Source organism: Pieris napi, chromosome 16 (genome assembly GCF_905475465.1).
Source record: "Pieris napi chromosome 16, ilPieNapi1.2, whole genome shotgun sequence".
In the NCBI taxonomy this organism is placed as follows: domain Eukaryota; kingdom Metazoa; phylum Arthropoda; class Insecta; order Lepidoptera; family Pieridae; genus Pieris; species Pieris napi.
This window is the reverse complement of record NC_062249.1, coordinates 11,157,647-11,181,728: the sequence shown is the minus strand read 5'-3', so window position 1 is coordinate 11,181,728 and position 24,082 is coordinate 11,157,647. Positions and strand designations below refer to the sequence as shown.

Sequence of the window (24,082 nt, the reverse complement as noted above, 5' to 3'; positions counted from 1 at the left end):
AATTAAATAAATAAATATTTATTATTAACTGCACAGTAACATAAGTTCTATTATTATTCGAATGTTGTTTTTAAATTATGTCCAATGCCGTAGTATCTTCCGTGGGCAACTTCATTCTGTTAATTTTGTGTCACGGTACGCGCGCATCGTAAAATTTCCATCTCATCAATTTTTCATAACGCGCCTAAAAAAGTATCACCTTAGTAACTAGAACTTCAAAAAGGATATGACGCCGTGTAATTTAAATATAATTGGTCAGATGGAAAAACGAATCTTCTCACCGTGGTGAAAATGATTGAAATTGAAGATTAAAATGAAATGCACTATGGTTTGTTTTACATTGTCACTCTCACTTAATTACGATAGGTTACTTAAATTAAACTTGGGTAATTTTGGATTGGATAGCTAATAAAGTATAAGATGTATAAAAATCCCTTTCTGACTAAATGATATATTAAAAAATTTAATAGTCCACAATTTTAATTCCAACATTGCTGGTTCAATATTTTAAATACTCGTAATCGAGTTTGTCGTAAATTTGTAACACGTATTCCCGAGTTGCAAAGTACAGAAGGCCAATCAACCTGTATGGTGACAACAAACATTGTATGGTACAGTAAAAAGCGGAAAAGTTAGACGAAAAAGAAAAGTTAGATGTCTTGCCTATGCCATAAACAGAAGTGGCAATGGGCGGGGCATATAGCAAGATACGTCGTTTCCATATAGTTGACATAGAAAGGACCAGGAGGAAGAAGGAGGTCGCCCTAGAAAGAGGTAAATCAAGAAAGAAAGCCATGGATACTTGATAAAAGCTGGAGCAGCCCTTTAACAGCCAGAGATAATCTTTCAATCTTTGTTTGGTATAGGGCTTTTCTTACTTTTATCAATGCTACTCAAGAAAGTAAGGATCACGATTTACAAGACAAACAATTTATATAACAAACTAGCTGACCCGGCAAACGTTGTTTTGCCATGTAAATATATTATTTGCCATGTATATTATTTCTAGGAAACATTTTTTTGGTTCAATAAAAATAACTACACCTAAAACTATCAATAATAAAAAATAAGGGTTGATCGTAGAGGGGTGAAAATTAAGGGTTGTATGTATTTTTGTATGATGTATCATAAAAAAATTAAAAAAAAATTCGGGTGGACACCCCTCATTACCTAGGGGTTTGAAAGATAGATAGTAGCGGATTCTCAGAATTACTGAATATGCATAAAAAACTTCATAATAATCAGTCGAGGCGTTTCGGAGGAGTATGGGAACGAACATTGTGACACGATAATTTTATATATTAGATTTAAACTGTATACTGTTAATATGTGTAAAGGTTGGAAATAAACGGGCTTTATTACTATAATATGCGCTTCATTAGGGGTTGACATACTACATATAATGATGACATTTTGCTTTCATGTATAATCAACAAAATTAAAAGCTAACGTACAGTCATTGTAATCAGCCATTTAATTTGCATTTTAACAAAAGGCCACGCAAATCTAACTATATAACTTCATTAAGGCAAATGAACAAATCTAAAACCAAGTACTCAGCTTGACACACATCGTCGATTTTTGGGTAAAACGGGCTGGTTTCCTCACGATGTGATTCTTCTAATACATGTCTAGTTGAGGAAACAGAGAAAACTGTATTGGTGCACAGCCGTGATATGAAGCACGACCACAGGGTTGGAAATCGTGGGCCTAGATTAGACTATGTTTACACTATGTAAGTTCTAATGTTGAATTTGATATAAAAAAAGGGTGTGTATGTACGCGCGTAAGAAGTTATACTTCTTTGGCATTATTAAAAATAGTTTTTGATTGCATGCAAATAATTAATTACAATTAAATAATCAAAGACTGGAAAAGGAGTCATTATAGTCAATAAAGTTCAGTTTACATATGAAAAATTAAATAAATAAATATTTAATATTATTCTCTTACATGAAGTGTAACATGCATTCTATTATTATTCGAATGTTGTTTTTAAATGATGTCCAATGCCGTAGCATCTTCCGTGGGTAACTTCATTCTGTTAATTTTGTGTCACGATGCGCGCGCATCGTAAAATTTCACTCTCATCAATTTTTCATAACACGCCTAAAGAAGTATAACTTCAAAAATTCATTATTATACACATCAATCCTCCTCGAAAGTTTAGGTTTTTATTGAGCGTGTTTAGACGTGTATAGTAAAACTACAGTATAATTATTTGTTATATATATTATATAGAAGCGGGTAAGGAATTCTAAAACTAAACCAAACGTTATGACAGTTGAATGACAATGAATTAGTTTTAAAATCTAACTATTTTTGTCTATGTAGGTAAAGGTAGGTATTTAAATCAAATAATAATATTTTGATAATGTTATTTATAGAAATAAGACTGTTATTGCGGCAAAGTTTTTAATTAAAAATCTTTTAAGGTTAAAAAATAATTCTTAGAAATTATTTAAAACAAAACCAAATCGCGTTACAACTTTAGGTTTCTTCGCCTTTAAACTGTAACTGCCTATTTTATTTTGTGATATTTATCTAAATATTCTAAGAGATATATATGTTTATGAGCTCTGTGACAATTTGTGTCGGAGCAATGGCGGTGCTATCAGCTGCCATTGTCAATATATCCCACATAGCGTATGAGCTCTCCAATTTATAATATAATTTATGAATTAACAACGTCAAACTAAAATCAGTTTAAAACCGTTTATACTTGCGTTCGCTCGATTTGCCAATATTACTAGATAAACAAATAACCGACTGATAGTCGGCGCTACTGTCAGCTGCTATTGTCTTTATATGCCACAGAGCTCAAAAATTATTCAAAAAACCTTAAATTAACGCCGTCAAAGTCATGTTAAAAACTGAATTATTCGATTTGCCAACATTACTAGATCTACAAATTAACAAGTATATGAGTCAATAGTAATAGTTTATTATTTTGGAGCAATGGCGTTGCTGTCAGCTGCCATTGTCTTTATGCAACAGAGTTAATAAATTAACATCATCAAAGTTCATACCAAGATTTAACGGTTAAAACTGATTTGACTTTGTTAATATTGAGCTCTATGACATATAATGGCAATGGCAGTTGACATTTACGTCATTGCTCCGACATATATAATAATAATATTATTTTATTTATCTAAATCATATATTAGCGATTTTTATAGAATGTAAGTAATGATATAAATTGAGACCGCATTTTAATACAGCAAGAGATATTTCAAGAAAATGTCATATAACGGCTTATCCGCTTATCCGCTTTTCTAGATGAATTTGCCTTAATTGGAACATGTGCCTTTTATTGCCAATTTGCCAGATGTAAAATACATGCATTTTTGTAAATCCTAAATTAAATAATTTTCCGTTTGAGCTATTTCATTTTAGTACCATTTTGCCGGCGATTTTGCCTAATTTTAATAATTCTGAATTCTACGGTGCTTGTTGCTTAATAAAAACTTTACTAGTTCTATATATTTATTGACATCTTATTAAAATGGCTATGATTCCAATTGCATAGATTATCAAACAATATGAATGTTCACAGATTACAAAACTCAACAAACAGTTTTTATATGTAATACGACATTAAGTATTGTTTTTTTTCTTTTCAAGAATGTTTTAAATGTTATCATATTTATAAGAAAATCGTGCGTTAAATGACGGGATGAAATAAATAAGAATACACCTCGCATTTCCTATTGTTGAATTATTCATGACGTCACACACGGGCACACCTGGGCGAGGGTTCAGGCGAAAGAACGCGAATACATTCACGTCATTGCTTCAGGCGTAACGGAATGGGCTTGAAAGTCACAAATAAAAATACTCCCCAGCTTATTACAGCCTACTTAAACGAGTCGAGTTCCGCTAACAACTCTATACAACCTAATTTAAATTTGTAAACGAAAAATGTGTCGCGTGCTTGACAAGTATGTCAAAATTTTAATAGGATGTTTTCGGTTTAAATATTAAAGTGTAATGGCAACTGTACAGCGATTTCTACCCAACCCATACGATTTCTATGAGGAGTTGCAATGTCGCGCTGATATTGCTGAAGAAAGGAGGCACAAGCGCTTTCTTGCTGTTTTGTTATTACAGCGGATGACTAGGGGCTATTTGATACGGAAGCATATCGGCTGGTTATCCTTGAATGCTACAATCATTCAATGCGCTTTCAGAATACACAGGGCTCGGAAAGCTTACCGCGCCGCTTTGCGGAGAGCGGTTCGCAATAAACACGGCAAGCATTATGCACAAGCTGCAACTAAAATACAGGTAAATAGAATATATTCTGTCCGTATTCAATAAACGAGAATATTAGGGTACTTAAAACACATTGTAAGTAAATGTTTCTTAGTTATTTATAACACAGCATATTGTCAGGTTTGAAAAAGTGCGTACAAAGTACACATGTCAGAAGTGAAACTTCTTTGTAAAATAATTATTGAATAATTAACCTGCCATCATAATTTAATTTTGCCAGTCTTTCTACATTAATGAATGATAAATCAATTAAAAACCAGAACATAAATGAGTTGTTGTTATGTATATAGAATTACCACCATGAATATGGTAACAATTATGAAATAGTATAACAAATTGCTAACTTATGTCCACATTTTCAAAAATAGCCAACTGGGTCTTAGCAAAAAAGGTGTTGGTTATATAATAAAATAACAATGATATTGATATGTATTAAAACACCATCGGTATTCAAGTATGAAAAAGAAAAAAAAAACGACAAAAACGCTGAACATCTTCGTGACGTTCCGTAAAAATTTTACCATCATGCTACCTAAAGAAGTTTCACTTCAATAATGTCTATCTATATGGTTGTACTATAAATTATCATAAGGCCCCTTTCCCGACAATATTAATAAAATAACATTTATAACAGGCATTATGGCGAGGCCACTATTCAAGACGTACAAAGTTCTGCTATCGATCATATAGAAAATGGTTAGCTACAGTCACAGAAAGAGGAGAAAGACGTGCTGCAGAAGCAGCGGAATTCGGTGTCAGAAGCCGAGCTGACGATTTACGTATTCTAGAAGACGAGGCACGCCAGTGGCTGGCGTTTGTGGTCTTCAAACTACACCATTTACTCCGGACGTCCGCCTGTGCGGGCGTCTACTCGGATATAGCGACGTCGGAATTGACAGAATTCGAGAAGCTTCTTAAGTCTATACGATACACAGAGTATATGAAACGGCTTAAACGCAAATACAACGAATTTGTGAGGAAATTTCGACCGAGGTTTTGTAATAAAAGATTATTCCCCATAATTGGAGATGGGGCAGATTATTGGTATTTATCTTTACCCGAGATGTATGAATTGACGGTGGAACTTCCCAAAGATCGAAATACTAGACACCTTGCTACTCATCATGGTTCGCAGCATCAGAAACCGTTTCTGTGGAGAAAGGTGAGGCCTTCGCAGGATGAGGGCAGAGGGCCATTCACATTACCAAAAACCCATCCTGCTCTTCCACGTGCGCCTGCTCCAACGCCATGCGGTGATATGATTGATAGAAAACCTCATAAAGATCCACGATTCCATCTCTATGTCAAACATTACACTCCACAACCGGACTTATTCGAATACGTGAATTACTACATTAACATTCTCCTAACGAGAAAGTGTTCTATACAAAACGTGGATGAAAATTAAAATTTTTGACTATGTTTCCATTGTTAGGTGCACGGACAAGAATGTTTTTTTCCTTTTTCTTATTCGGAAATCCGTAATCAGAGTTTGGAAAGGCCGTCCGGATGTTGCGAGCCGCGAGCCTTTTGTTTGCTTTTGTTGGTCTGAATTTTACACTTGTAATTTATTTGAGGAAACGGCGAAAGAAATTGCGTTAAACTCTTCAAGGCAAATGTGTTTTGCAAATTAACATCTCGCCTGTACGTTTTATGTACCGAATACGGCGTGAAATTTCCCTGTCGGCAACAGGAAAATATTAAATACGCTTTTATATTTAAATCAAATGTGACACTGAAGGTGATATTGTTTCTGTATTTTTAACACGGTAATTTTTAAATTTCATTACAACGGAGTTTTTTGTGTTTTTTGTTTTACTTTAATTAGATTTTTTTTATTAGCATATGTTTTAAACAGGAAAATGTGTTATTAAGTGGTATCTCTTAAAAATCGTTAAATGTTTTTAACCAAAAAGTTTTGTGTAAGTAATGTCGATGACACATTAATAGTTTTTCTTTTGATTTATAAGAATTAGAATTAATGTTGGTGGTTCCACCAATTCCGTTGTAGCACGATGTTCTATAGCCTAAAGCCTTTCTCGGTAAATAGACTTTGCAAAAAGAATATTGTTTTGTTAGACATAGTATCGAGGACTTTTTTGTAAATATTGATGTTTTCTTTGAAACTGTAGTACTTCGCTCTACTGACAATAGTTACCAGCGGTTTAGGTATTTTTATTGGTCTTTTTCACACCTTGGGTTACAATATCCTAATTTCAAACATGAAACTAGCTTTTTTGAAAATATTTTGTAGCATATGTTCATCAGGGATATCGTAGGGTGCTAATGGTGAAAGTTTTTTAAATCAGTCGTGCAATTTTGGAACCTGTTTAATACAAATACAGAATCAAATATTTCTTCTTTATAATATTAGTGTAATTATAGAGCAGTGTTGGGCTAGTGGCTTCAGCGTACGACTCTCCTCCCTGAGGTCGTAGGATCGATCCCCGGCTGTGCACCAATGGACTTTATTTTTATGTGTGCATTTAACATTCGCTCGAACAGTGAAGGAAAACATTGTGAGTAAACCGGCTTGTCTTAGACCCAAAAAGTCAACGGCGTGCGTCAGGCACTGAAGGCTAATCACCTACTTGCCTATTAGATTACCAAATGATGCAACATATAGAGAAATCTGAGGCCTAGACCTAAAAAGGGTTCTGATTTTTTTTATGAACGAAAATCAGTTGCACTGGCTCCATACAACTATACCTTTCAACAAAACTGACATATTGCATAGAAGAATCCATCACAACACAAATGAGCTGTCGTAAGAGACTTAAAATAATGTCTTAACACACGTCTTGAAAACCATTAGTCTAACACCGTCCGTTTGACTTTGTAAATTTATTAGGGTCAGAATAATTCAACTCGTGGGTTTGAACTCTGCAGTTATAGAGGTTCTATTATGTGAAATATATAATGGACTAACTAACCCATTTCCACTTAATATTTAATACTTCGAATGGTATAAGAAATTCACTACTTTCACAGCAATGTGGTAATAAATTAGTTTAATAATTACAAATAAGTATTCTTGTACAAATCAGTTTAATAGCCTTGCCCTTGTACCAATCAATACTTGGTTATATGTTTAAAATGACCGCCAAATTCATCTAAATAGCGTGTTTGACAGCGGATTATACTGTACTCGGTTTGATCCCGGGTTTTCCCGGTAATTTGACGATTAAAATCGACAGAAAAGCAGAACAGTTTTGTTAAAATTATTTACATCTAAAATTTAATAATTGCTCACTAATTTGTTCCTTATTAGACATATAACCATACATATATAATAAATGGCGATGGCAATGGCGCTACAACCTCTTTAGGTCTTGGCCTCAGATTTCTGAATCTGTTTCATGGTCATTCTTAAATCTAATCAGCAAGTAGGTGATCAGCCTCCAGTGTTTGACACACGCCGTCGACTTTTTGGGTCTAAGACATTTCGGTTTCCTCACGATGTTTTCCTTCACCGTTCGAGCAAATGTTAAATGCGCACATAGAAAAAAAGTCCATTGGTACACAGCCGGGGATCGAACCTACGACCTCAGGTATGTGAGTCGCACGCTGAAGCCACTAGGCCAACACTGCTCATTATAAAGAAATACAAAGGAAAAATCCTATAATAATAGTATCTACATACAAAATATTTTGTTCAGAGAGCTTTAACCAGTATTTAATATTTAAAGAAACAACTGGTCATTTTCGTATTAAACAATATTCAGAATCTTACTAACGTTATTTGTATGAAAACTAATTTGGTCAAATGCAGGTTAATATTTGAAATCACCTTAATAAGTACCACAGCGTGATACCGCGCACTTGTCCCCGTTTGCCTCCACTTGCTTTCTTTTCGCACTTGAATAGCTCTCACTACGTATGGACCGAAGTGGCGTTGGGTGTAAATTGAAACACTTGCAAATTTACCCCATACATTATTCATGTACGAAACACCCCCGCCCGAGTTTTAGTTCACGCACGAATTCTACGGTCTGTATTGAGAACTTGCAAATAAAGTTACAGTACGTACACGACTAAACAAAACTATTGTTACAAATAAAAAATATATACATGCACCGATGTCTTCTTCTATTATCGGCAAATGCTCATCATGATTACTCTTTTGTTTTGATTGAAGATAGGTATTATCAATGAAATGAAAAGACGAACAAAGGAAAAGCGATGGAAAACTGGTACGCGGTGATATCTGCGAAGAGATGGGTTATAGCTTAGGCCGTTATTTTAACCCGAAACTATTTTTCGTGAAGTCAGTCAACTTTTCGTCCAATCAATCTATAATACATGTGTATATCACTGTGCAAGATGCACAGTTGTATACGAAATGCTACAAAATTTAATGCCTAATTAATCAACGACTGGGTAATGTTCCTAGGAAGTGAGAGACCGATTAAGCTTGCTCTTTGTATCTCCAATCTACTTATTTATGTTAACTATTGTACTTTAGATGACTGTTAGAGGCTGAAAGTACGTATATTAAAGTTATTTAATAAATCATTTTAAATAGTCAAGGTTGGTTATCTCTGAGTCAGAAGTTGACAACGAGAAGAAAAAAGACTGGATATTTACCACTTAATTTTTTTTTCTATTACACAAAGGTAAAAAGGTATTTTTAAAGATCTCTTAACATTGTAACTTTATATTAGCACTGTAATTGTAATGTGTAATTCATACTAATAGTCATTACTATTCTTATAATTAAACCAATTTCTAACAAAAAATAGACAAGTTGATTACTGAATTCCATTAATTTCTTGGCATTCTTAGAACCTTCCAATCGATAGGGAGAATCGTGATCAGTGTGAAAAATGCGGCTTTGGTACGCGGCAATTAGAAGAAACGAAGGACCAAGGGGGAAAAGAAAACTCATGTATGGAAAATACATATATGCTGAAATTGCGAGTATTGTAGTATAGTAATTTCAAAATAGTTTACGACGCGTTTCTGGGTATTGGCATACAATTGCCTCAGGGATAACAGGAATGTGTTTGAATCGGCTCTGCCGAATTTTAAATACACGACCTAGTCACCCGCATAACCACCACAGCACTGCTCCTTCCTTCTGAAATTATAAATAATATCTTTATACATTTCTCGGTTTAGAGCCTAATGTGTATTAGGCGTTTTGAAGCGCGCGCTATGGTTACGAACTACGAGGTCTGATTGAAGTGTACGTACATTCAAACGCGTTAGGCGCGCGTTTACAGATTTTGGTAAGAACGCGCGTTGCGGCATTTTTGTGCAGCCATTTCGTTGTACATTCAAAAGTGCGCTTTTGTAGAGTGTCTGTTGACGAACATGGAGAACGATCATTTTGATATGGATTTCTTTAACGATAAAATCCACAAGCGACAAAAACTATTTGAGATATGAAAATTTCCGAACTGAGCCAGAGATGTACATACTGTATATTCGCCCTACTAACGCTCGTTGAGCGCCTGCAAAGCGCGATGTATGTATGCTACCGACGCGGGTGAAACGCAACACCGAACGCCCAATGTGGTCTTGCTCTTACAGATTATTGCATCATATGGGTTTCCGGTACTTAATTATGTAATTCTTATTAATGTGACTCATCTACTTTATATGTTAGAATATATTTATTTTTGATCCTTCTTTTCTTTATTTTGATACCTATTATCGCATATTGAATAAGGGAAGAAGGCTTTAGGTTTAATTTTAGAATATTATACTATCATTTTATTTAAAGTCGCACCAAAGGTAGTAAACAATCCACGTATTTTTTTAACGATAAATTCGTTATATACAAGTCAAATAACTTTTGGAATTTCAACTTTAGTGATTCCATGCTCTATTTACAGACATAGTTTTAAACGTGAAAATGATTTAATAATATTAAATTCACACAAAAATTCGTGGCTGTCATTTTCGCAATCTATTCAATGAGAATAAAATGTGTCGTGCCAAATGAAAATTGTGAAAATATTTTAGCGGTGTTGTAACGAACGGTTTGCAACACTTCACTGCTCCAATAGTGGTGTTTTAGTACTGAAAAGGCTTTCAATTTTGTACTATTTTGAAGCGAAAATCGTTTTATCGTCGCATATTGCAATTGCCCGCTCCGCGTGTGAGATCGCTGCCGCTCATGAGACTCGGTTGGATCGTCCGAGCTATTGAATTTTCCGGTCAGTTCGTCCGATACACGCTTGCAATTTCGTTGAAAGCCCAAAGCTAGATTTTTAGTTGTAGATTTTTGGTTTTGCAATAATATTTAATTCAAAAGTTTCTTGGATTTATTGTTAGTACCTTATTGCTTTTGCTGTAAATTTGTGTATCCGTGAAGTACATTAATTGCTTCAGATCGCACATTACAAAGTTAATATTATTATAGATACAGAGATTAAAACGTGTCAAGGATAGGGAATTTTTATCACTATCATATAAATATCTTTGGATTATTGGTTTGCTAATAAGATGTTTATTTAAAAAAATCGTTTCTATTCGTCCAGACTTACGACTTATAGATATCCCTGTGTTGTAGGTGACTTTTTTTTAAATATCCGAGGTGGAAATGCTTTACGCATCGCCTGCCCCTAAATCTCTGCTATTTAGAGACTGGTTGAACAATACCCACTAAAACCACCAAAGTAGTTCCTACAAAGCCGCGTTACAGGGGCTCCGGGGTCGCTTTCGCATTCTACCGGGACCTCAATGACATATTAAACTCAAAAACCTCTGATGCAGTACACACTACATAGGAGGTAGGAGATGGGCATATCTTCTCCTATTTACTCCACTTTTACTTACCCTAGGATGCGTCCTAAAGCGCTCCCTCTCTCGTTCTGCTGTCTCGTTCTGCTGTCTCCTTCTGTAGCATTACTTGCTCACAAAAGGATACCACTGCATTCCATTCCTCGTCACTGCCGACCCTTATTCGGATAAGGCAAGGTAAAGCAAGGTACCACAGAACAAAGATTATTAGTGTGAATGTCCATGGGCGAACGGTATCACTTAACATCAGGTGAGCCTCCTGCCCTGCGATTCTGTAACTCACTTTTCGAACTCACACAGCGGTTTTCGCATCGGTGGTCGCTCTCAAATCAGTCGTGAAGCAGTCATTTTATGATTTGGCATTCTGATAAACAATAAACTACAAGCTCCCACCTTATCAGAATGCCAAATCATAAAATGACTGCTTCACGACTGATTTGAGAGCGACCACCGATGCGAAAACCGCTGTGTGAGTTCGAAAAGTGAGTTACAGAATCGCACGGCTGCACTGCAAAAAAAGTGCGTGCGTACAAAGTACACATCTCAGAAGTCAAACTTCTTTGGCAAGCTAATTTTTAAGTCTTGTTCATATTTATACAAATCTAAAATTTTACATATCCGAGACTAAGAGGGAGGGAAAAAGGAAGATATGTTAGGAATTTAATGAATTTAATTGTCATTAAAATATTAAAAGTGTCGAAATTTAATACAAATTATAAATTCAATTTTTTACATATATTTCTTATATAATAAAAACACGTGGCATTTTAATTTGTATTTCGTCATTTGAGATTTCAATAAATGACTTTGCATAAAATATAAAATTATTTTGCATAAAATTTGATTTCATAAATTCTCTTTACGAAATTTTAATTTAAAAAATAGAATTTCTATAAGGTAATTCGCCCTTCTCATTCTCTCTCAATCGGTCTCAATCGCTCTCTCCCTTTTCTTCGACAAAACGCTGCACATCTTCGTGACGTTTCCGTAAAAAATTACCCTCATGCGCCTAAAGAAGTTTCACTTCAAAAATTACGTAGCTGAGATCACTACAGGCCACTACAGCCGTGCCATCATTTGCACCACACTCCAAGCAGCTCGGTGTTGGTTTTCGCCACATGATGTTGTGGGGGACTAGATTCTTTAGTACATACATATCTAGTAACACCAATGACTTTTAAACTAAACAAAATATATACATAATACAAGAAGGTAAAATACTAAATAAGCCGGAGTTTCTTTTCAGTACTATTCTTGCACAGAACACACGACATATTTTACAAATCAATAGCTCACAGTCTGGTTTTAAAATATATTCAACAATAAAACTTATAAAGCTTTGAATTCTTACAAGTCTTTGAAAAGACACGTTTCTTTGAGACCGTGTGAAGAGTGAAAACAAACAAAGCGTAATAGCTATGTAATGTAGGTAGTGCACTCTGACTTGGGATTTAGAAATACGCCATTTGTATATACGTATTATGACTAGTCTAAGGATTTTCTGGAAAAGCTCATTTCAGCACTTTAGCAAAGAAAACATTTTAAAATAGATTTAATAATATATTATTTTTATACTGCCTAACTGTGACCTGTATGTATCGAATACTGATGGAATTGTCCAAGTAAAATTTTCTAATTGTATGTCAACCAATTTCTTGAAAACTAGAAAGTTGATAAATATGAATTAGGTATATTCCAACTTGATTTTCGTTAGTAGTTTTACAGATATGGGTAGCCGTACATTTCTATAGGTATTATATACATAATAAAGGTACCCAGTCAAAATATGTTGACAGGTAATTCTTTATGATAATAATAATATCATTTATCCGTTTTAGATGTATGTGATATACTAAGTTAATCTCTAATTTACTGAAGAGTCATAAGTGTACAATGTGTTACCTATATGATTAAATGATTTTTGAATTTCTATATAAATAAAATTTTCGTGTCACAATGTTCGTTCCCATACTTCTCCGAAACTTCTTGACCGATTCGTAGGAATTTTTTTATGGATATTCAGTAAGTATGACTATCTATATTTCAAACCCCTAAGTGATAAGGGGTGTGCACCCAAAACAAGTTGTTTTATTGTTTCGATTTTTTTTTACTAATTTTTTATGATACAAAAATACAAACAACCCCTAATTTTCACCCCTCTTCGATTAACCCCTATTTTTTATTATTCTAGATAGTTCTTTTTATTGAACTAAAAAAAATGTTTCTTAGAAATAATATACATGGCAAAACAACATTTGTCGGATCAGCTAGTGTTTCTATATATCAGAACATTAATAAATATTACTACTACTAATATCTATAGTATTTAAAGGCAATCATTAAGATTCACGGATACTCAAGCTAATAAAGAATAATGACCAATTTCAATTGGAAGCTTAAATAGGTGTTTCATTGCGCTTTGCTTACTTAATCAGTTGTTAGCTAATTGGACTTTAAATTACCTGAGTTATGTCCTTTAGACATTTGATTAATTATGGTATATTGTGGTATATTAACTAATTAATTTTTAATTAGTTAATATACCACAGAGTTGATTTAATAATATGTGACTCGGACGGCCGTAAATTAAATCAAATTTAATTACTGTGTGTGTGTGTGTGTGTTTATAACTAGCGGAAACAAATTGAAGTTACCGACAAAATTTGTTATAGATAATGTATTCGTTATCTGTACAGGTTTACAATTTAACTAGTGTTATTATATTGTGTATTTTTGATATGATATCGTTAATTTAGTTTTTAACAAAATTAGCTTATGTTCTAATGCAGTACATAACATAGGTTTATATATTATACTAGTAATGAAATACCTAATATATCTATGGAATAAAAAAAAATTAGTGGCGCAAAAATTTTTTTAGGTCTGGGCCTCAGATTTATTCAAAAGAAGTTCAAAATTCTTCATTTGTTTAGCTATTATACATGTATCTATTTGATGATCATTTGTCAATCTAATAGGCAAGTAGGTGATCAGCCGCCTGTGCCTGATAGACGACGTTGACTTTTTGAGTCTAAGCCAAGCCAAACCCACAGTATTTCCTTCACCGTTTGAGCGAATTAAAGGCGCACATAGAAAGAAAGTTCATCGGGGATCAAACCTATGACCTCAGGGATGTCGCACGCTGAAGCCACCAGGCCAACACTCACTAATGAAATTACACAATAAAATACTTGGAAGATATCGTAAGCATGATTGAAAAAACATGAATAATGTAATGTAATGTAAAAGTAATTGATTCTAAGTTTAAACTCCATGTTGAATTAGACGAAAAGTCACCTATAGGTACCAAAACTATTTTTAAAGTAAAATTTCTGCCAACACTGCTAATATCCATGGTATTTACGACAATTAAAACCTGGTTTCCAAACTTTATTTCTTTTGTAACAACTTGTATAAAGGGTGTATAAATCTTAATGAAAACTTGAAATTTAAAGCATCCTGCAATAATGAACAATATCAGCCAAGATAAGGTGACGTCAAATTAATCTCACATGTTCATAGTTATTAATGGCCACAGTAATTATCTCTTCAAGGCTCAAGCTCCCATTAAACAACGAATAAGATTCTAAATACGTATTTGAATTTACGATTTATCATCATTAAAACTTTGACATGTTAATGAAATATGCTCTCGAGGGCAATACATTTAGTAGAATTGAGTTTATTATGACTTTGTATGATTGTGAAATATTACTATAATTCGGATAACGTGATTAAGTATCGTTTCGCGTTTGTATTTTGTTAATAGCATTACATTCTAATTATATTTAATTGCAATTTTTATAAGCTTTAATTCCGGATGCGGTTTCTTTAGATTTGCACCAGAACTATTTATATTTTACTGGTTTAAGAAGATGGTTTAATGAAAAAATAAAAACATTTTTTACGTATTTATAAAATTTGTTACTAATTAGTAGTATACTATATATTTCTTAGATTTGATTCTTTAGATTATTAATTATCTGTAATGTGTTAACTGGTGTTTCATTTAATTTGTTTGTTCGTGGAGAAGACGCTAGTTTTCGTCTGTCATTTACATTTAATTACAAGATTTATTTGTTAGAACATTGGGACTATAAAAGAAATAGGATGGTTATGGTTATGGTTATGGTTTGTGGACTCGTTTTCCGCACTTAGACTCTCACTAGGTCCGTTGTACGTGAGCCCTGGCTAACTAAGCCAGCCTAACTCCTTCCAGAAGCACAGAAGCTTCCTGGGCACTTCGCAGGCTTCACGGAGCGACCTCACTGTTCCGAGGATTTCTGTACGTTGTTTAGCCACAGCCTCGCACTCCAGGACTACGTGGGTGACTGTTTCCTCTGCGTTGAAACAGCCTCTGCACATGGGGCTGTCTGTCGCGCCTAGGACATAAAGGTGTTTATTAAGGAGGCAATGGCCCGTGATTGTCCCTATCATTATTTTGAGGTTATTTCTGGTTAGATTTAAAAGTTGTTTAGTCATTCTTGTGTTAGTCACTGGCAGAACCAATTTGGATTGCCTGCAGTCCACACTTGATGACCAACGTTGGTGCTGGAGTTCCTCAGATCTCTGGCGAATCCATGTTCGCACTTGCGAGAAGGGCAAGGGTAGGAGCGGATACGGGCCTGCCGGCAACATTTCCGAGCCTCTCCTCGCAAGCTCATCGGCTGCGTCATTGCCGAGAGATCCGCTGTGTCCCTTAATCCACTGTAGGGTGACCCTGTTCGTCAGGGCTAATGCCTCCAGTGCATTGTGGCACTCCAGCACCAGTTTGCTGTTTGTCGTGTTACCCCCTAACGCCATCAGCACAGACGCGCTGTCGGATACGAGCTTAATACAAAAGTTATTAACTCCCAACCGCTTTACGCCTCTGGCTGCTTCGGTTAGGGCAACACACTCGCATTGAAAAATCGAACTGTGTAAGCCTAGGGGTAGGTGTGTTTTGATGTTGAGATCTTGAGAGAATATGCCAGCACCGGAGCCGCTCCCTGTCTTTGAGCCATCAGTGTATATGCGTAGCTCGTTCGCGGTCGATCGATCACATTCCTCTTCTCTCAGTTGTACATGGTATTTCTTGTTTAGCATGTGTTGATTAACAATCCTATCGCATGGCGCAGCTATTAGCGGTTGGTATTCTATTGCCCTGTTTAGGATCGCTGTGTGTGTGCTGTAATGATTTTTACCCCATAAATCCAGTACCATAAGCCTGATGGCCGCCAATGCTGCCTCCTGCTGTATGTGTATGTCAAGGGGTGCAACTTGGAGGGCTAGCTCCAATGCTGAAGTTGGCGTTGTTTTCATGCAACCACTGGCAGCGGACAAGGCAAGCCTTTGGAAGCGCCCAAGTTTAGTTATTACTGTTTGGAGTTCTGTCCTCGGCCACCAGACTAGGGCTCCATAAGCCAGCATTGGCCTGATTACGGCGGTGTAGAGCCATAGCGTAATCTTAGGCGATAAGCCCCATTTGACGCCTAGCATCTTTTTACATTGATAAAAGGCAATCGTGGCCTTGTTTAGTTTATGTTCAAGGTGTTTGTTCCAAAGCAGTTTGCTGTCTAGAATCACACCTAGGTACTTGACGCTTTCTTTTAGTCTTAGTTCTGAGTTGAAGAGTTTTGGTAGCCTGTACGAGCCAAGAACCCTTCGGTTTGTGAACAAGACTAGTTCCGTTTTTGACGGGTTGACAGATAGCTCGTGCTGATTGCACCATCTCTCAATTACTCTGAAAGCCTTCCTCATGCGATCACATAAGGTGCTTTCAAAGTTCCCCGATGTTAGGATAGCTATATCATCCGCATACCCTACTGTGTAGAGATTGATAGCATTTAGTTCTGTGATGAGCTCATTTACCACTAGATTCCACAAAAGTGGTGAAAGGACACCGCCCTGTGGGCAGCCCCTGCTGACAACACCACGCGTGGTGGTGTTCACGGTGAACTGTATGGCTCGATGTTTCAGCATGTTATTTATCCACTCTGTAAGGGTCGATGGTACTCCACAAGTGACAAGTGCATTGGTAATGCTCGTGAAGTTCGTTTTGTCAAATGCACCTTCAATGTCAATGAATGCGCCGAGGGTTGACTGCTTTATTTTCAGTGAGTTGCCAATGCGGGATACTACGTTATGGAGTGATGATTCTGTTGATTTGCCTGAGCTGTAGGCATGCTGATTAGGATGGAGGAATTTAGCCAATGTTACCCGACTGCGTATCTCCAGGTCTCCCAGTCTCTCCAGTGTTTTGAGGAGAAATGATGTGAGACTGATGGGTCTGAAGGACTTTGCTTGGGTATAGTCCTCTCTTCCTGGTTTAGGTATAAAAATGATTTTTACTTCTCTCCATTTCAGAGGTATATAGCGGTGAGCTATGCAGGCTCGGAATAATGGCACCAGATAGTCCACTACAAGGCTCCCACCCCATCTTAGTAGGCCTGGGAATATCCCGTCCAAGCCCGCAGCTTTGAATGGAAGAAAAGAGTTGATCGCCCATGTTATCTTTTCTCTTGTGACTATTTTGTCAGCTACCTGCCAGTCGGAGTTGACGGTTGCTCTTTCCGCGTATTTCTGCCATGTCTGCTCATTGGCAATTGTACAGCCAGGAAAGTGAGTCGCCAGCAGTAGCTCACATGTTTCTTCGTCAGTTTTTGTATATGTGTTGTCAGGTTTTTTTAGGCAGCCGACCGAGTGATAGGTTTCCCTAGTGAGGCATGATTTCACTCTGTTTGCCTGGTTGTTGTTTTCAATACTAGTGCAGAAGTGTCTCCAGCACTCTTGCTTTCTAGTACGAAGAAGTTTCTTGAACCGTCGCCTAGCGACTGTATACTTGTCCCAATCCCTAGGCCTCATTGTGTTGCCCGCTCTATTGAACAGTTTTCTGACCTTCCGGCGATGTCTCTCCAGTTCGGGGCACCACCAGTTCTGTTTGCCCCCCCATCTTGGCATGGTGAGGGGGCATGACTGCTCATAGCTTGTCAGAAGTAGGGACGTTAGGTTATTTGCATGTTTGTCTATGTCTTGTGCATCAATTATTGTTGGTAATGTTAGTTTTGCTATCTCGGAGCTGACTAGTTTGTGAAATTTTCCTGAATCAGTTCTCCGAGGTATTCTTCTAGGTTGTGGTTTAGGTAGGTCCCCTTTGATTGCAAAGCGGATCCACCTGTGATCCGAGCATGATAATTCACCAGACACATGCCAGTCATGTATCTGGTCTGACAGGCCTGGCGTTATCAATGTTAAGTCAATTATGGTTTTTGAACGTGCGTTGATAAATGTTGGTTCTGAGCCGCTGTTTGCTAGGATAAGATTATTACTAAGTATGAAATTAAGCATATTCTCACCTCGAGCGTTGGTATTAGCATTACCCCATAGCTTGTGATGTGCATTGGAGTCTGCTGCTATGATGAGCTCCAGTTGCTCCCTCTCGCAGTAGTCGGCTAGAAGACCGAGTTCCGGAGTGGGCACGTCCTCGTCGCCAGGTAGGTAGGCTGACGCCAGGACAATGTCTGGAAGCTCGTTCCTGGGTAACCTAACAACTGTGAGGTCCCTTGAACATAGTTCGTTTATTAGTAATGCTGGTACATGTTTGGGTATTAGTATGCAGGTTCTTGGGTTACTTACGCGGGTGTCCAGTAAGGTTTTACCACCGGTGTTACCCAGGCCGCATATCTTGCCATTCCGGATCCACGGCTCCTGGATCGCGGCGATGGTCTTGGGGTTGGTCTCCAGCAGTCTGCGCAGGGAAGCCGACGCTGTTTGACTATGCTGGAGGTTGGCTTGAATGAGGTCAGTTCGGCGAAGGGGAGGAGCGCAGACAGCTGTCGCTGAGTTCACTCCCCCCGGTCTCCTGAAATAACTCCTCATCCGATGTTAGTTGTGCCGTCTCCATGGGAACGTGAGTCTTGGTCACTCGGCCATCCGCAGCCTTCTCCGTCAGTGACGTGGAAGGCGTTGGCCTCGGTGTCACCGTCCCCGATGTGCTGGCAATGGCTTGAGGCGGGGCGTCAGCCACCTGCGAGGGTTCATCCTTATCCAGGATGCGGATGTAAATGTTCCCCAGCAGGTAGTAAACACGCCTGTCTTGTTTCCTGATCGTTACGATCTCGGACTCTGGCACTCGGAAGAAGAGAGAGACGCCTGTCGGGTCCTTCGTTCTCCGCTCGTGCGTCAGAGTCCACGATCTGATGTTGTAGTGGCCGTTCTGCCTCAAAAGCAGTCTCATCAGGTTCTCCGTGCTGTTAGAATAATCTGGGACGTGAAGTAAGCATGGAACCTTGCTGGGGATTGCTGACTGAGGCCTAACTACCAGTTTGGTGTCTGTTATAGGGTTGGTGATGGCATCGCAGGTACTGGTCAGCCACCTCAACGCGTAGGCGTCCTCGCACCACATTTTTAGGACGCCATCTGCGAAGTGGGCTTTGCCCCGGAACCTGATGTCTTTCGTTTCTTCTGTTAGAGGAGCTGCAACATCCGCCATTAACTCGTCGTGCAGCTTACCTTGGATTTGTAGGCGGATGGCTTCCGCCTGTTCTTGGGTCATGTCGAGGAAGGGCTCGGTCATTACAGCAACACAGAACTCATTCGTTTTGTATGCTGCCGCCGCTTCCGCGTAACTGGCCGAGGTCCCTCCCACCGTTCGAGGTCGGTTAGGTTTTACCCTTTTCCTTTCCCCAGTCGGTGTAACTGAGTCCTCAGGCCGTACACGTTTCTGGCCCTTCACTCGTTCGTTGGTTTTCGGTTTTTTACTGTTTTCGGGTCTCGTGCTGCACTTGGAGCCGTCAGGCCTTAGCGCGGCATTCGACGCCGTCGGCTTCGGTTCCCATCTCCTGCCGCCTGTTGCTCTGCTAGCTCCAGGGGCTGGTTTTGGGTTAACAGGAGGTCCTTGAGCAGCAGCTAACAGCTCCTGCCGTTCTGCCGCCCTTCTGACCCTGTTGAGCCGTCGCCTCTTTGATGAGCTCAAAACCATAGTTATGGTCGGTTCCTGTATTGCGGTTTTCAGGGCCGTCATGTCCATGGTTGAGGACGCTGCACCGGGTACATTCACCGTCTCAGACACGGTATTCCGCATCGGTCTAACCGTGGATGTCACACCTTCAGACGCATGCAGTACTGCTGCATCATCCAGAGTGACCTCCTTTGGCTCAACCGACGCAGTTAACCTAGCCGCGACGGAGGACGCTTCCCTGTGCAGTGGTTTTGTCGTTTCTGATGGATTGGGTACGGTCCTGGGTGCAGCCCGGTTTGGCTTGTCCCCAGTCGATTCCCTTTCCTTCGATTCACTGGACGCTGCCGGGATTGGCGCATCCTTGTGAGAAACAGGGGCATCAAAGTGTCGTGTCACTGGCGCCTTGCACCGTGATCCGTCCTGAGACGCAACCCTGTGTTGTTTGTTAGATTCCACATCCTTAGATGTGGCCTTGTTTTTGTTCTGTTTATTTGTTTTTGAAGCCTCTTTGTCCATGAGGTGTTAGGTAATAAATTCACCGTCAGAGCTCTCCACCCGCCACGGAGTCCTCAGTCGGGGGCGTCACTTGCTCAGCAAGCAAACGCCAGAGCTACTCCTCCGGTATAGAGCCAGTGCGTAGGAAGGCAGACGCGTCCGCACGCTGCCAGGAAGTACGGAGCTGTTCGCATCACGAGACGATGACGCAAACTCACCCCGAGTCCCGAGCCTCGCCGACGGCCCCCCCCCCACACCCCGACTCTCGCTTGGTAGCCCGCTTATGGGATACCGCAGCCGGTTGACCACAGGTAGCTAGTCCATGGCCTCCCGTGTGAGGAGAAATCCAGACCAAAGAGGCGTGTTGTGTGCAGCGCACAACTGTTCCCGGCGCACTGTCACACTCAACCCCCAGGACTCCTTCATCCCCCCGTACGGGTCCCCGCGCACGGCACAAACACGCGGGAGGTCATTTACTGTCCACCATCCTATCTTTTTGGATGATGAACTTGCAAGGACATGACCTCTCCATCCCTGCAATTAATCGCTTGGTGGTTTCAGTTGCGTCTATTACATAGGGTAATAGACCAAAAACGGGGTCGGCAACCTCGAGAAGGATAGTCCACCAAACTTGCCTTGGGGATCTCAGTGACCTGCACTCCTCCCAAGACCACGCCACCCTACCCATCAGAGGGATGTGGTAGGGTAGGTCTGCACCTGTGCTACCATGCGATGCAAACATGTCGTACTGGGAACCGTAAAAACACAGACCAGACCCTCCCCAGAAATAGGATAAAAGTGATTGTTTTCTAGTCAAATAACAAACTCTAAATGTTGTTTCTTAAAATACATATGTCAGAAACACACAGTCTTTGCATGTATTCTAACTCCGCTATGGAATTCTATAAAGTCACCGTTTAACTCAAGTAGATATTGAATAATTATTTGATATGATACACAGATATCTTTTATACTATTCTCTTTTAAATTTCTTAGCTTCAACATATACAGAGTGGTCAAAAAGTCGTGGATCAAACGCAAATAGATGAGGTCATCAGCTGCAAAATTTTTTTACGGGAGGTCTCTAAGCTCAACCCCTGCAGAGGTATAATTTATTTTGCGTTTTTATAAAAAAAATGACTTTTTTTACTAATTCTTATTAAAATTCGAAAAAATCTGCATCCTGTATCTTTTTCATAATATCCACTAGATTGGTACTGATGAGTCGTTGCCTTAGACATACTATTTATAGTTGTTTATTGAGTGTATTGAAGATAATATTAAGTTATATGATATAATTTTTTTTCAAATCATAACTTTTTGTTTACTTCGAACAAAAAAATTACTCTACCAAAAAGTGACCCTGTATTACAATTTTGGCGCATTTAATAGGGATTCTGAAAAGATATTACATTATATGGCCATGAGTCGCTCTAATATCTTTCTAGGACGAAAAAACAACAACAACGATTCGGACTTATGATAGATTATTGCTAATGACCTCATCTATCCCCTATTTGCGTTTGATCCACGACTTTTTGACCACCCTGTATATTAAAAATGCATATGCAGTCTCCCATAGACTACATAAATGTATCCTTGATACTCTTCCTTTCTAAACAAGTAAGCGTCTTTTGGATCTACTATCGAACTCACTTTTTACTTTCGTCTTTCATAAATATAACAGTTTCCTGATCGTTATATATATATATACTAGCTGACCCGGCTAACTTCGTTCCGCCTTAATAATAATATCGTTGTTACTTTAGTTAAACTTATTTTAGGATTTCATTAAGGTGATAATTTTTTTGCAAATAGAGAAATGTTTTATTGCTTGCCATTGCAAAAGAAGAATGGCAGTTTTACACATTAGGCCTCTTCTCACTAATGCCAATATTGCGATACTGCATGTTAAAGCACTTTCTGCTTTACAACATTTTTTGATGAGGTAACACAATATGTTTTCGATCAAGATTAAAGCCTGGTTATGCATCTCCTCATTTACCTCAAGTTCGGAATTTCTTGAAGTGACACGAATTCGACGTAAAATGATGCGTAGTTTTGTCAACAAATGTCACCACATGCCGTGTGCATTGGTAAAATTAATTTATTTATTTATTGTTATTCGATAACTTATCCGATATTTTATTACTTATTCTGCTATTCGGAGTGCAGAAAAATCCATCAAAAAAGACATAACTAACATCGGTCCAGCCGATCTCGAGTTATAAGTGTTGTAACAAACACGACTTTCTTTTATATATTATATAGATATAGATATAGATATAGATTGATATAAGCTACACATTCATTGCACTACGGCGTAGCACCACGGCGTAGCACTACTATTTCGGCGTAGACATGCTACGGGCCTAGCTCTAATACTCCAAAATTAAAATCATCAAAAATTTAAGAGTCCCCGTTCGGTTAGTTGCGTTTCAATAGCTGAATACGTGTCAATCAGACCGACAGACGGCCTAACGAGACTACCCTGGGGCAATTAAAGTCTGCTCGCAGCACGGTCCAACGTTTGAAAACAAATAGTCTCTGTTATACAAGGGATTTCCTTGTACTGTTTTAGTTTACAACTGATTTTACTGATACTATAATAACGCCTGGTTTATCTCAAATATCAATGTTAATAGTAAAAGTTACTATTCGTAAATACGGAATTGCTACAGATTCTGTAATATTTAAATTGTTATTATTTTATTTAGTAGACTAGCTTCAAAATATATTATATTTTATTAGAAGCACGCTGGAGTTTCACCCTTTCGTTGTTGACATCCTGACTGCTGTACTGCACGATTTGGATCGCTGTTTCTTGTAAAAACAGCAAAGAAGTTGAACTCTTTGTCCCCCTTCCATCTTCCCTAGACCTGAAATTCAATGCAAAATTTCCTTAAAAGTAAAAATAATACTGAACCTATAAACTGGTTTCAAATGTTCATTTACAGGCAAGCATATATTTAGGAGCATTAATAAAAGAATCACATCTCACTTTGAAATTCATACACCTCGGCCACGTGTGAGAGGTTTTTACGCTCATCTTTCCTCCATAAATCTTCTCTGTCACGCGCTAGACAAACGTATCATAACTCACATACAGAGACGAGCCATAAACAAGCCAAGATACGTCGCGTGACGTCATAGCTGTACAGCGGGTGACGCAAAACACACGGGTCGCGATCCCGTGACGTCATTTGTCACTGTCACTTGTAACGGCCGGCTGAATCGCACTCGGGGTGCGTTTTGAAAACGGTTTCAATGTTATACTCATAAAACATGCAAAAAATGTTTTTTTTTTAATTTGAACGACGTAGGGAAATACTTATACTTAAATATTACTTAATCATAATTTTAAATTCCAACCAACTCTAACACCAGAACATGGCTTTGAGGCTGCTGATCTTCATCAGCTTTAGCTTCCTAAATCGATATTTGGGAAACCTGGGATTTCGTGTAGTAATACAAATTTCATCACACTTTAAAGTGGCCTATTTTTTGTCCGGCGTTTTGAAAACGGTTTCAATGTTATACTCATAAAGCATGCAAAAAACTGTTTTTTTTTAATTTGAACGACGTAGAAAAATACTTGTACTTAAATGTTACTTAATAATA

The 24,082-nt window shown here is 38.2% G+C and overlaps 2 protein-coding genes across 2 annotated transcripts in view; both read left to right on the top strand.

Moving 5' to 3' along the window:
- Positions 1-24,082, top strand: part of LOC125057212 (semaphorin-2A) — a 405,445-nt gene that overhangs the window by 78,576 nt on the left and 302,787 nt on the right. The window lies entirely within an intron of this gene.
- Positions 3,926-6,075, top strand: LOC125057215. Its single transcript, XM_047660757.1, has 2 exons — positions 3,926-4,290; positions 4,913-6,075. The coding sequence occupies exons 1-2, from the start codon at positions 3,994-3,996 to the stop codon at positions 5,684-5,686; spliced, it is 1,071 nt and encodes a 356-aa protein (XP_047516713.1). The 5' UTR covers positions 3,926-3,993; the 3' UTR covers positions 5,687-6,075.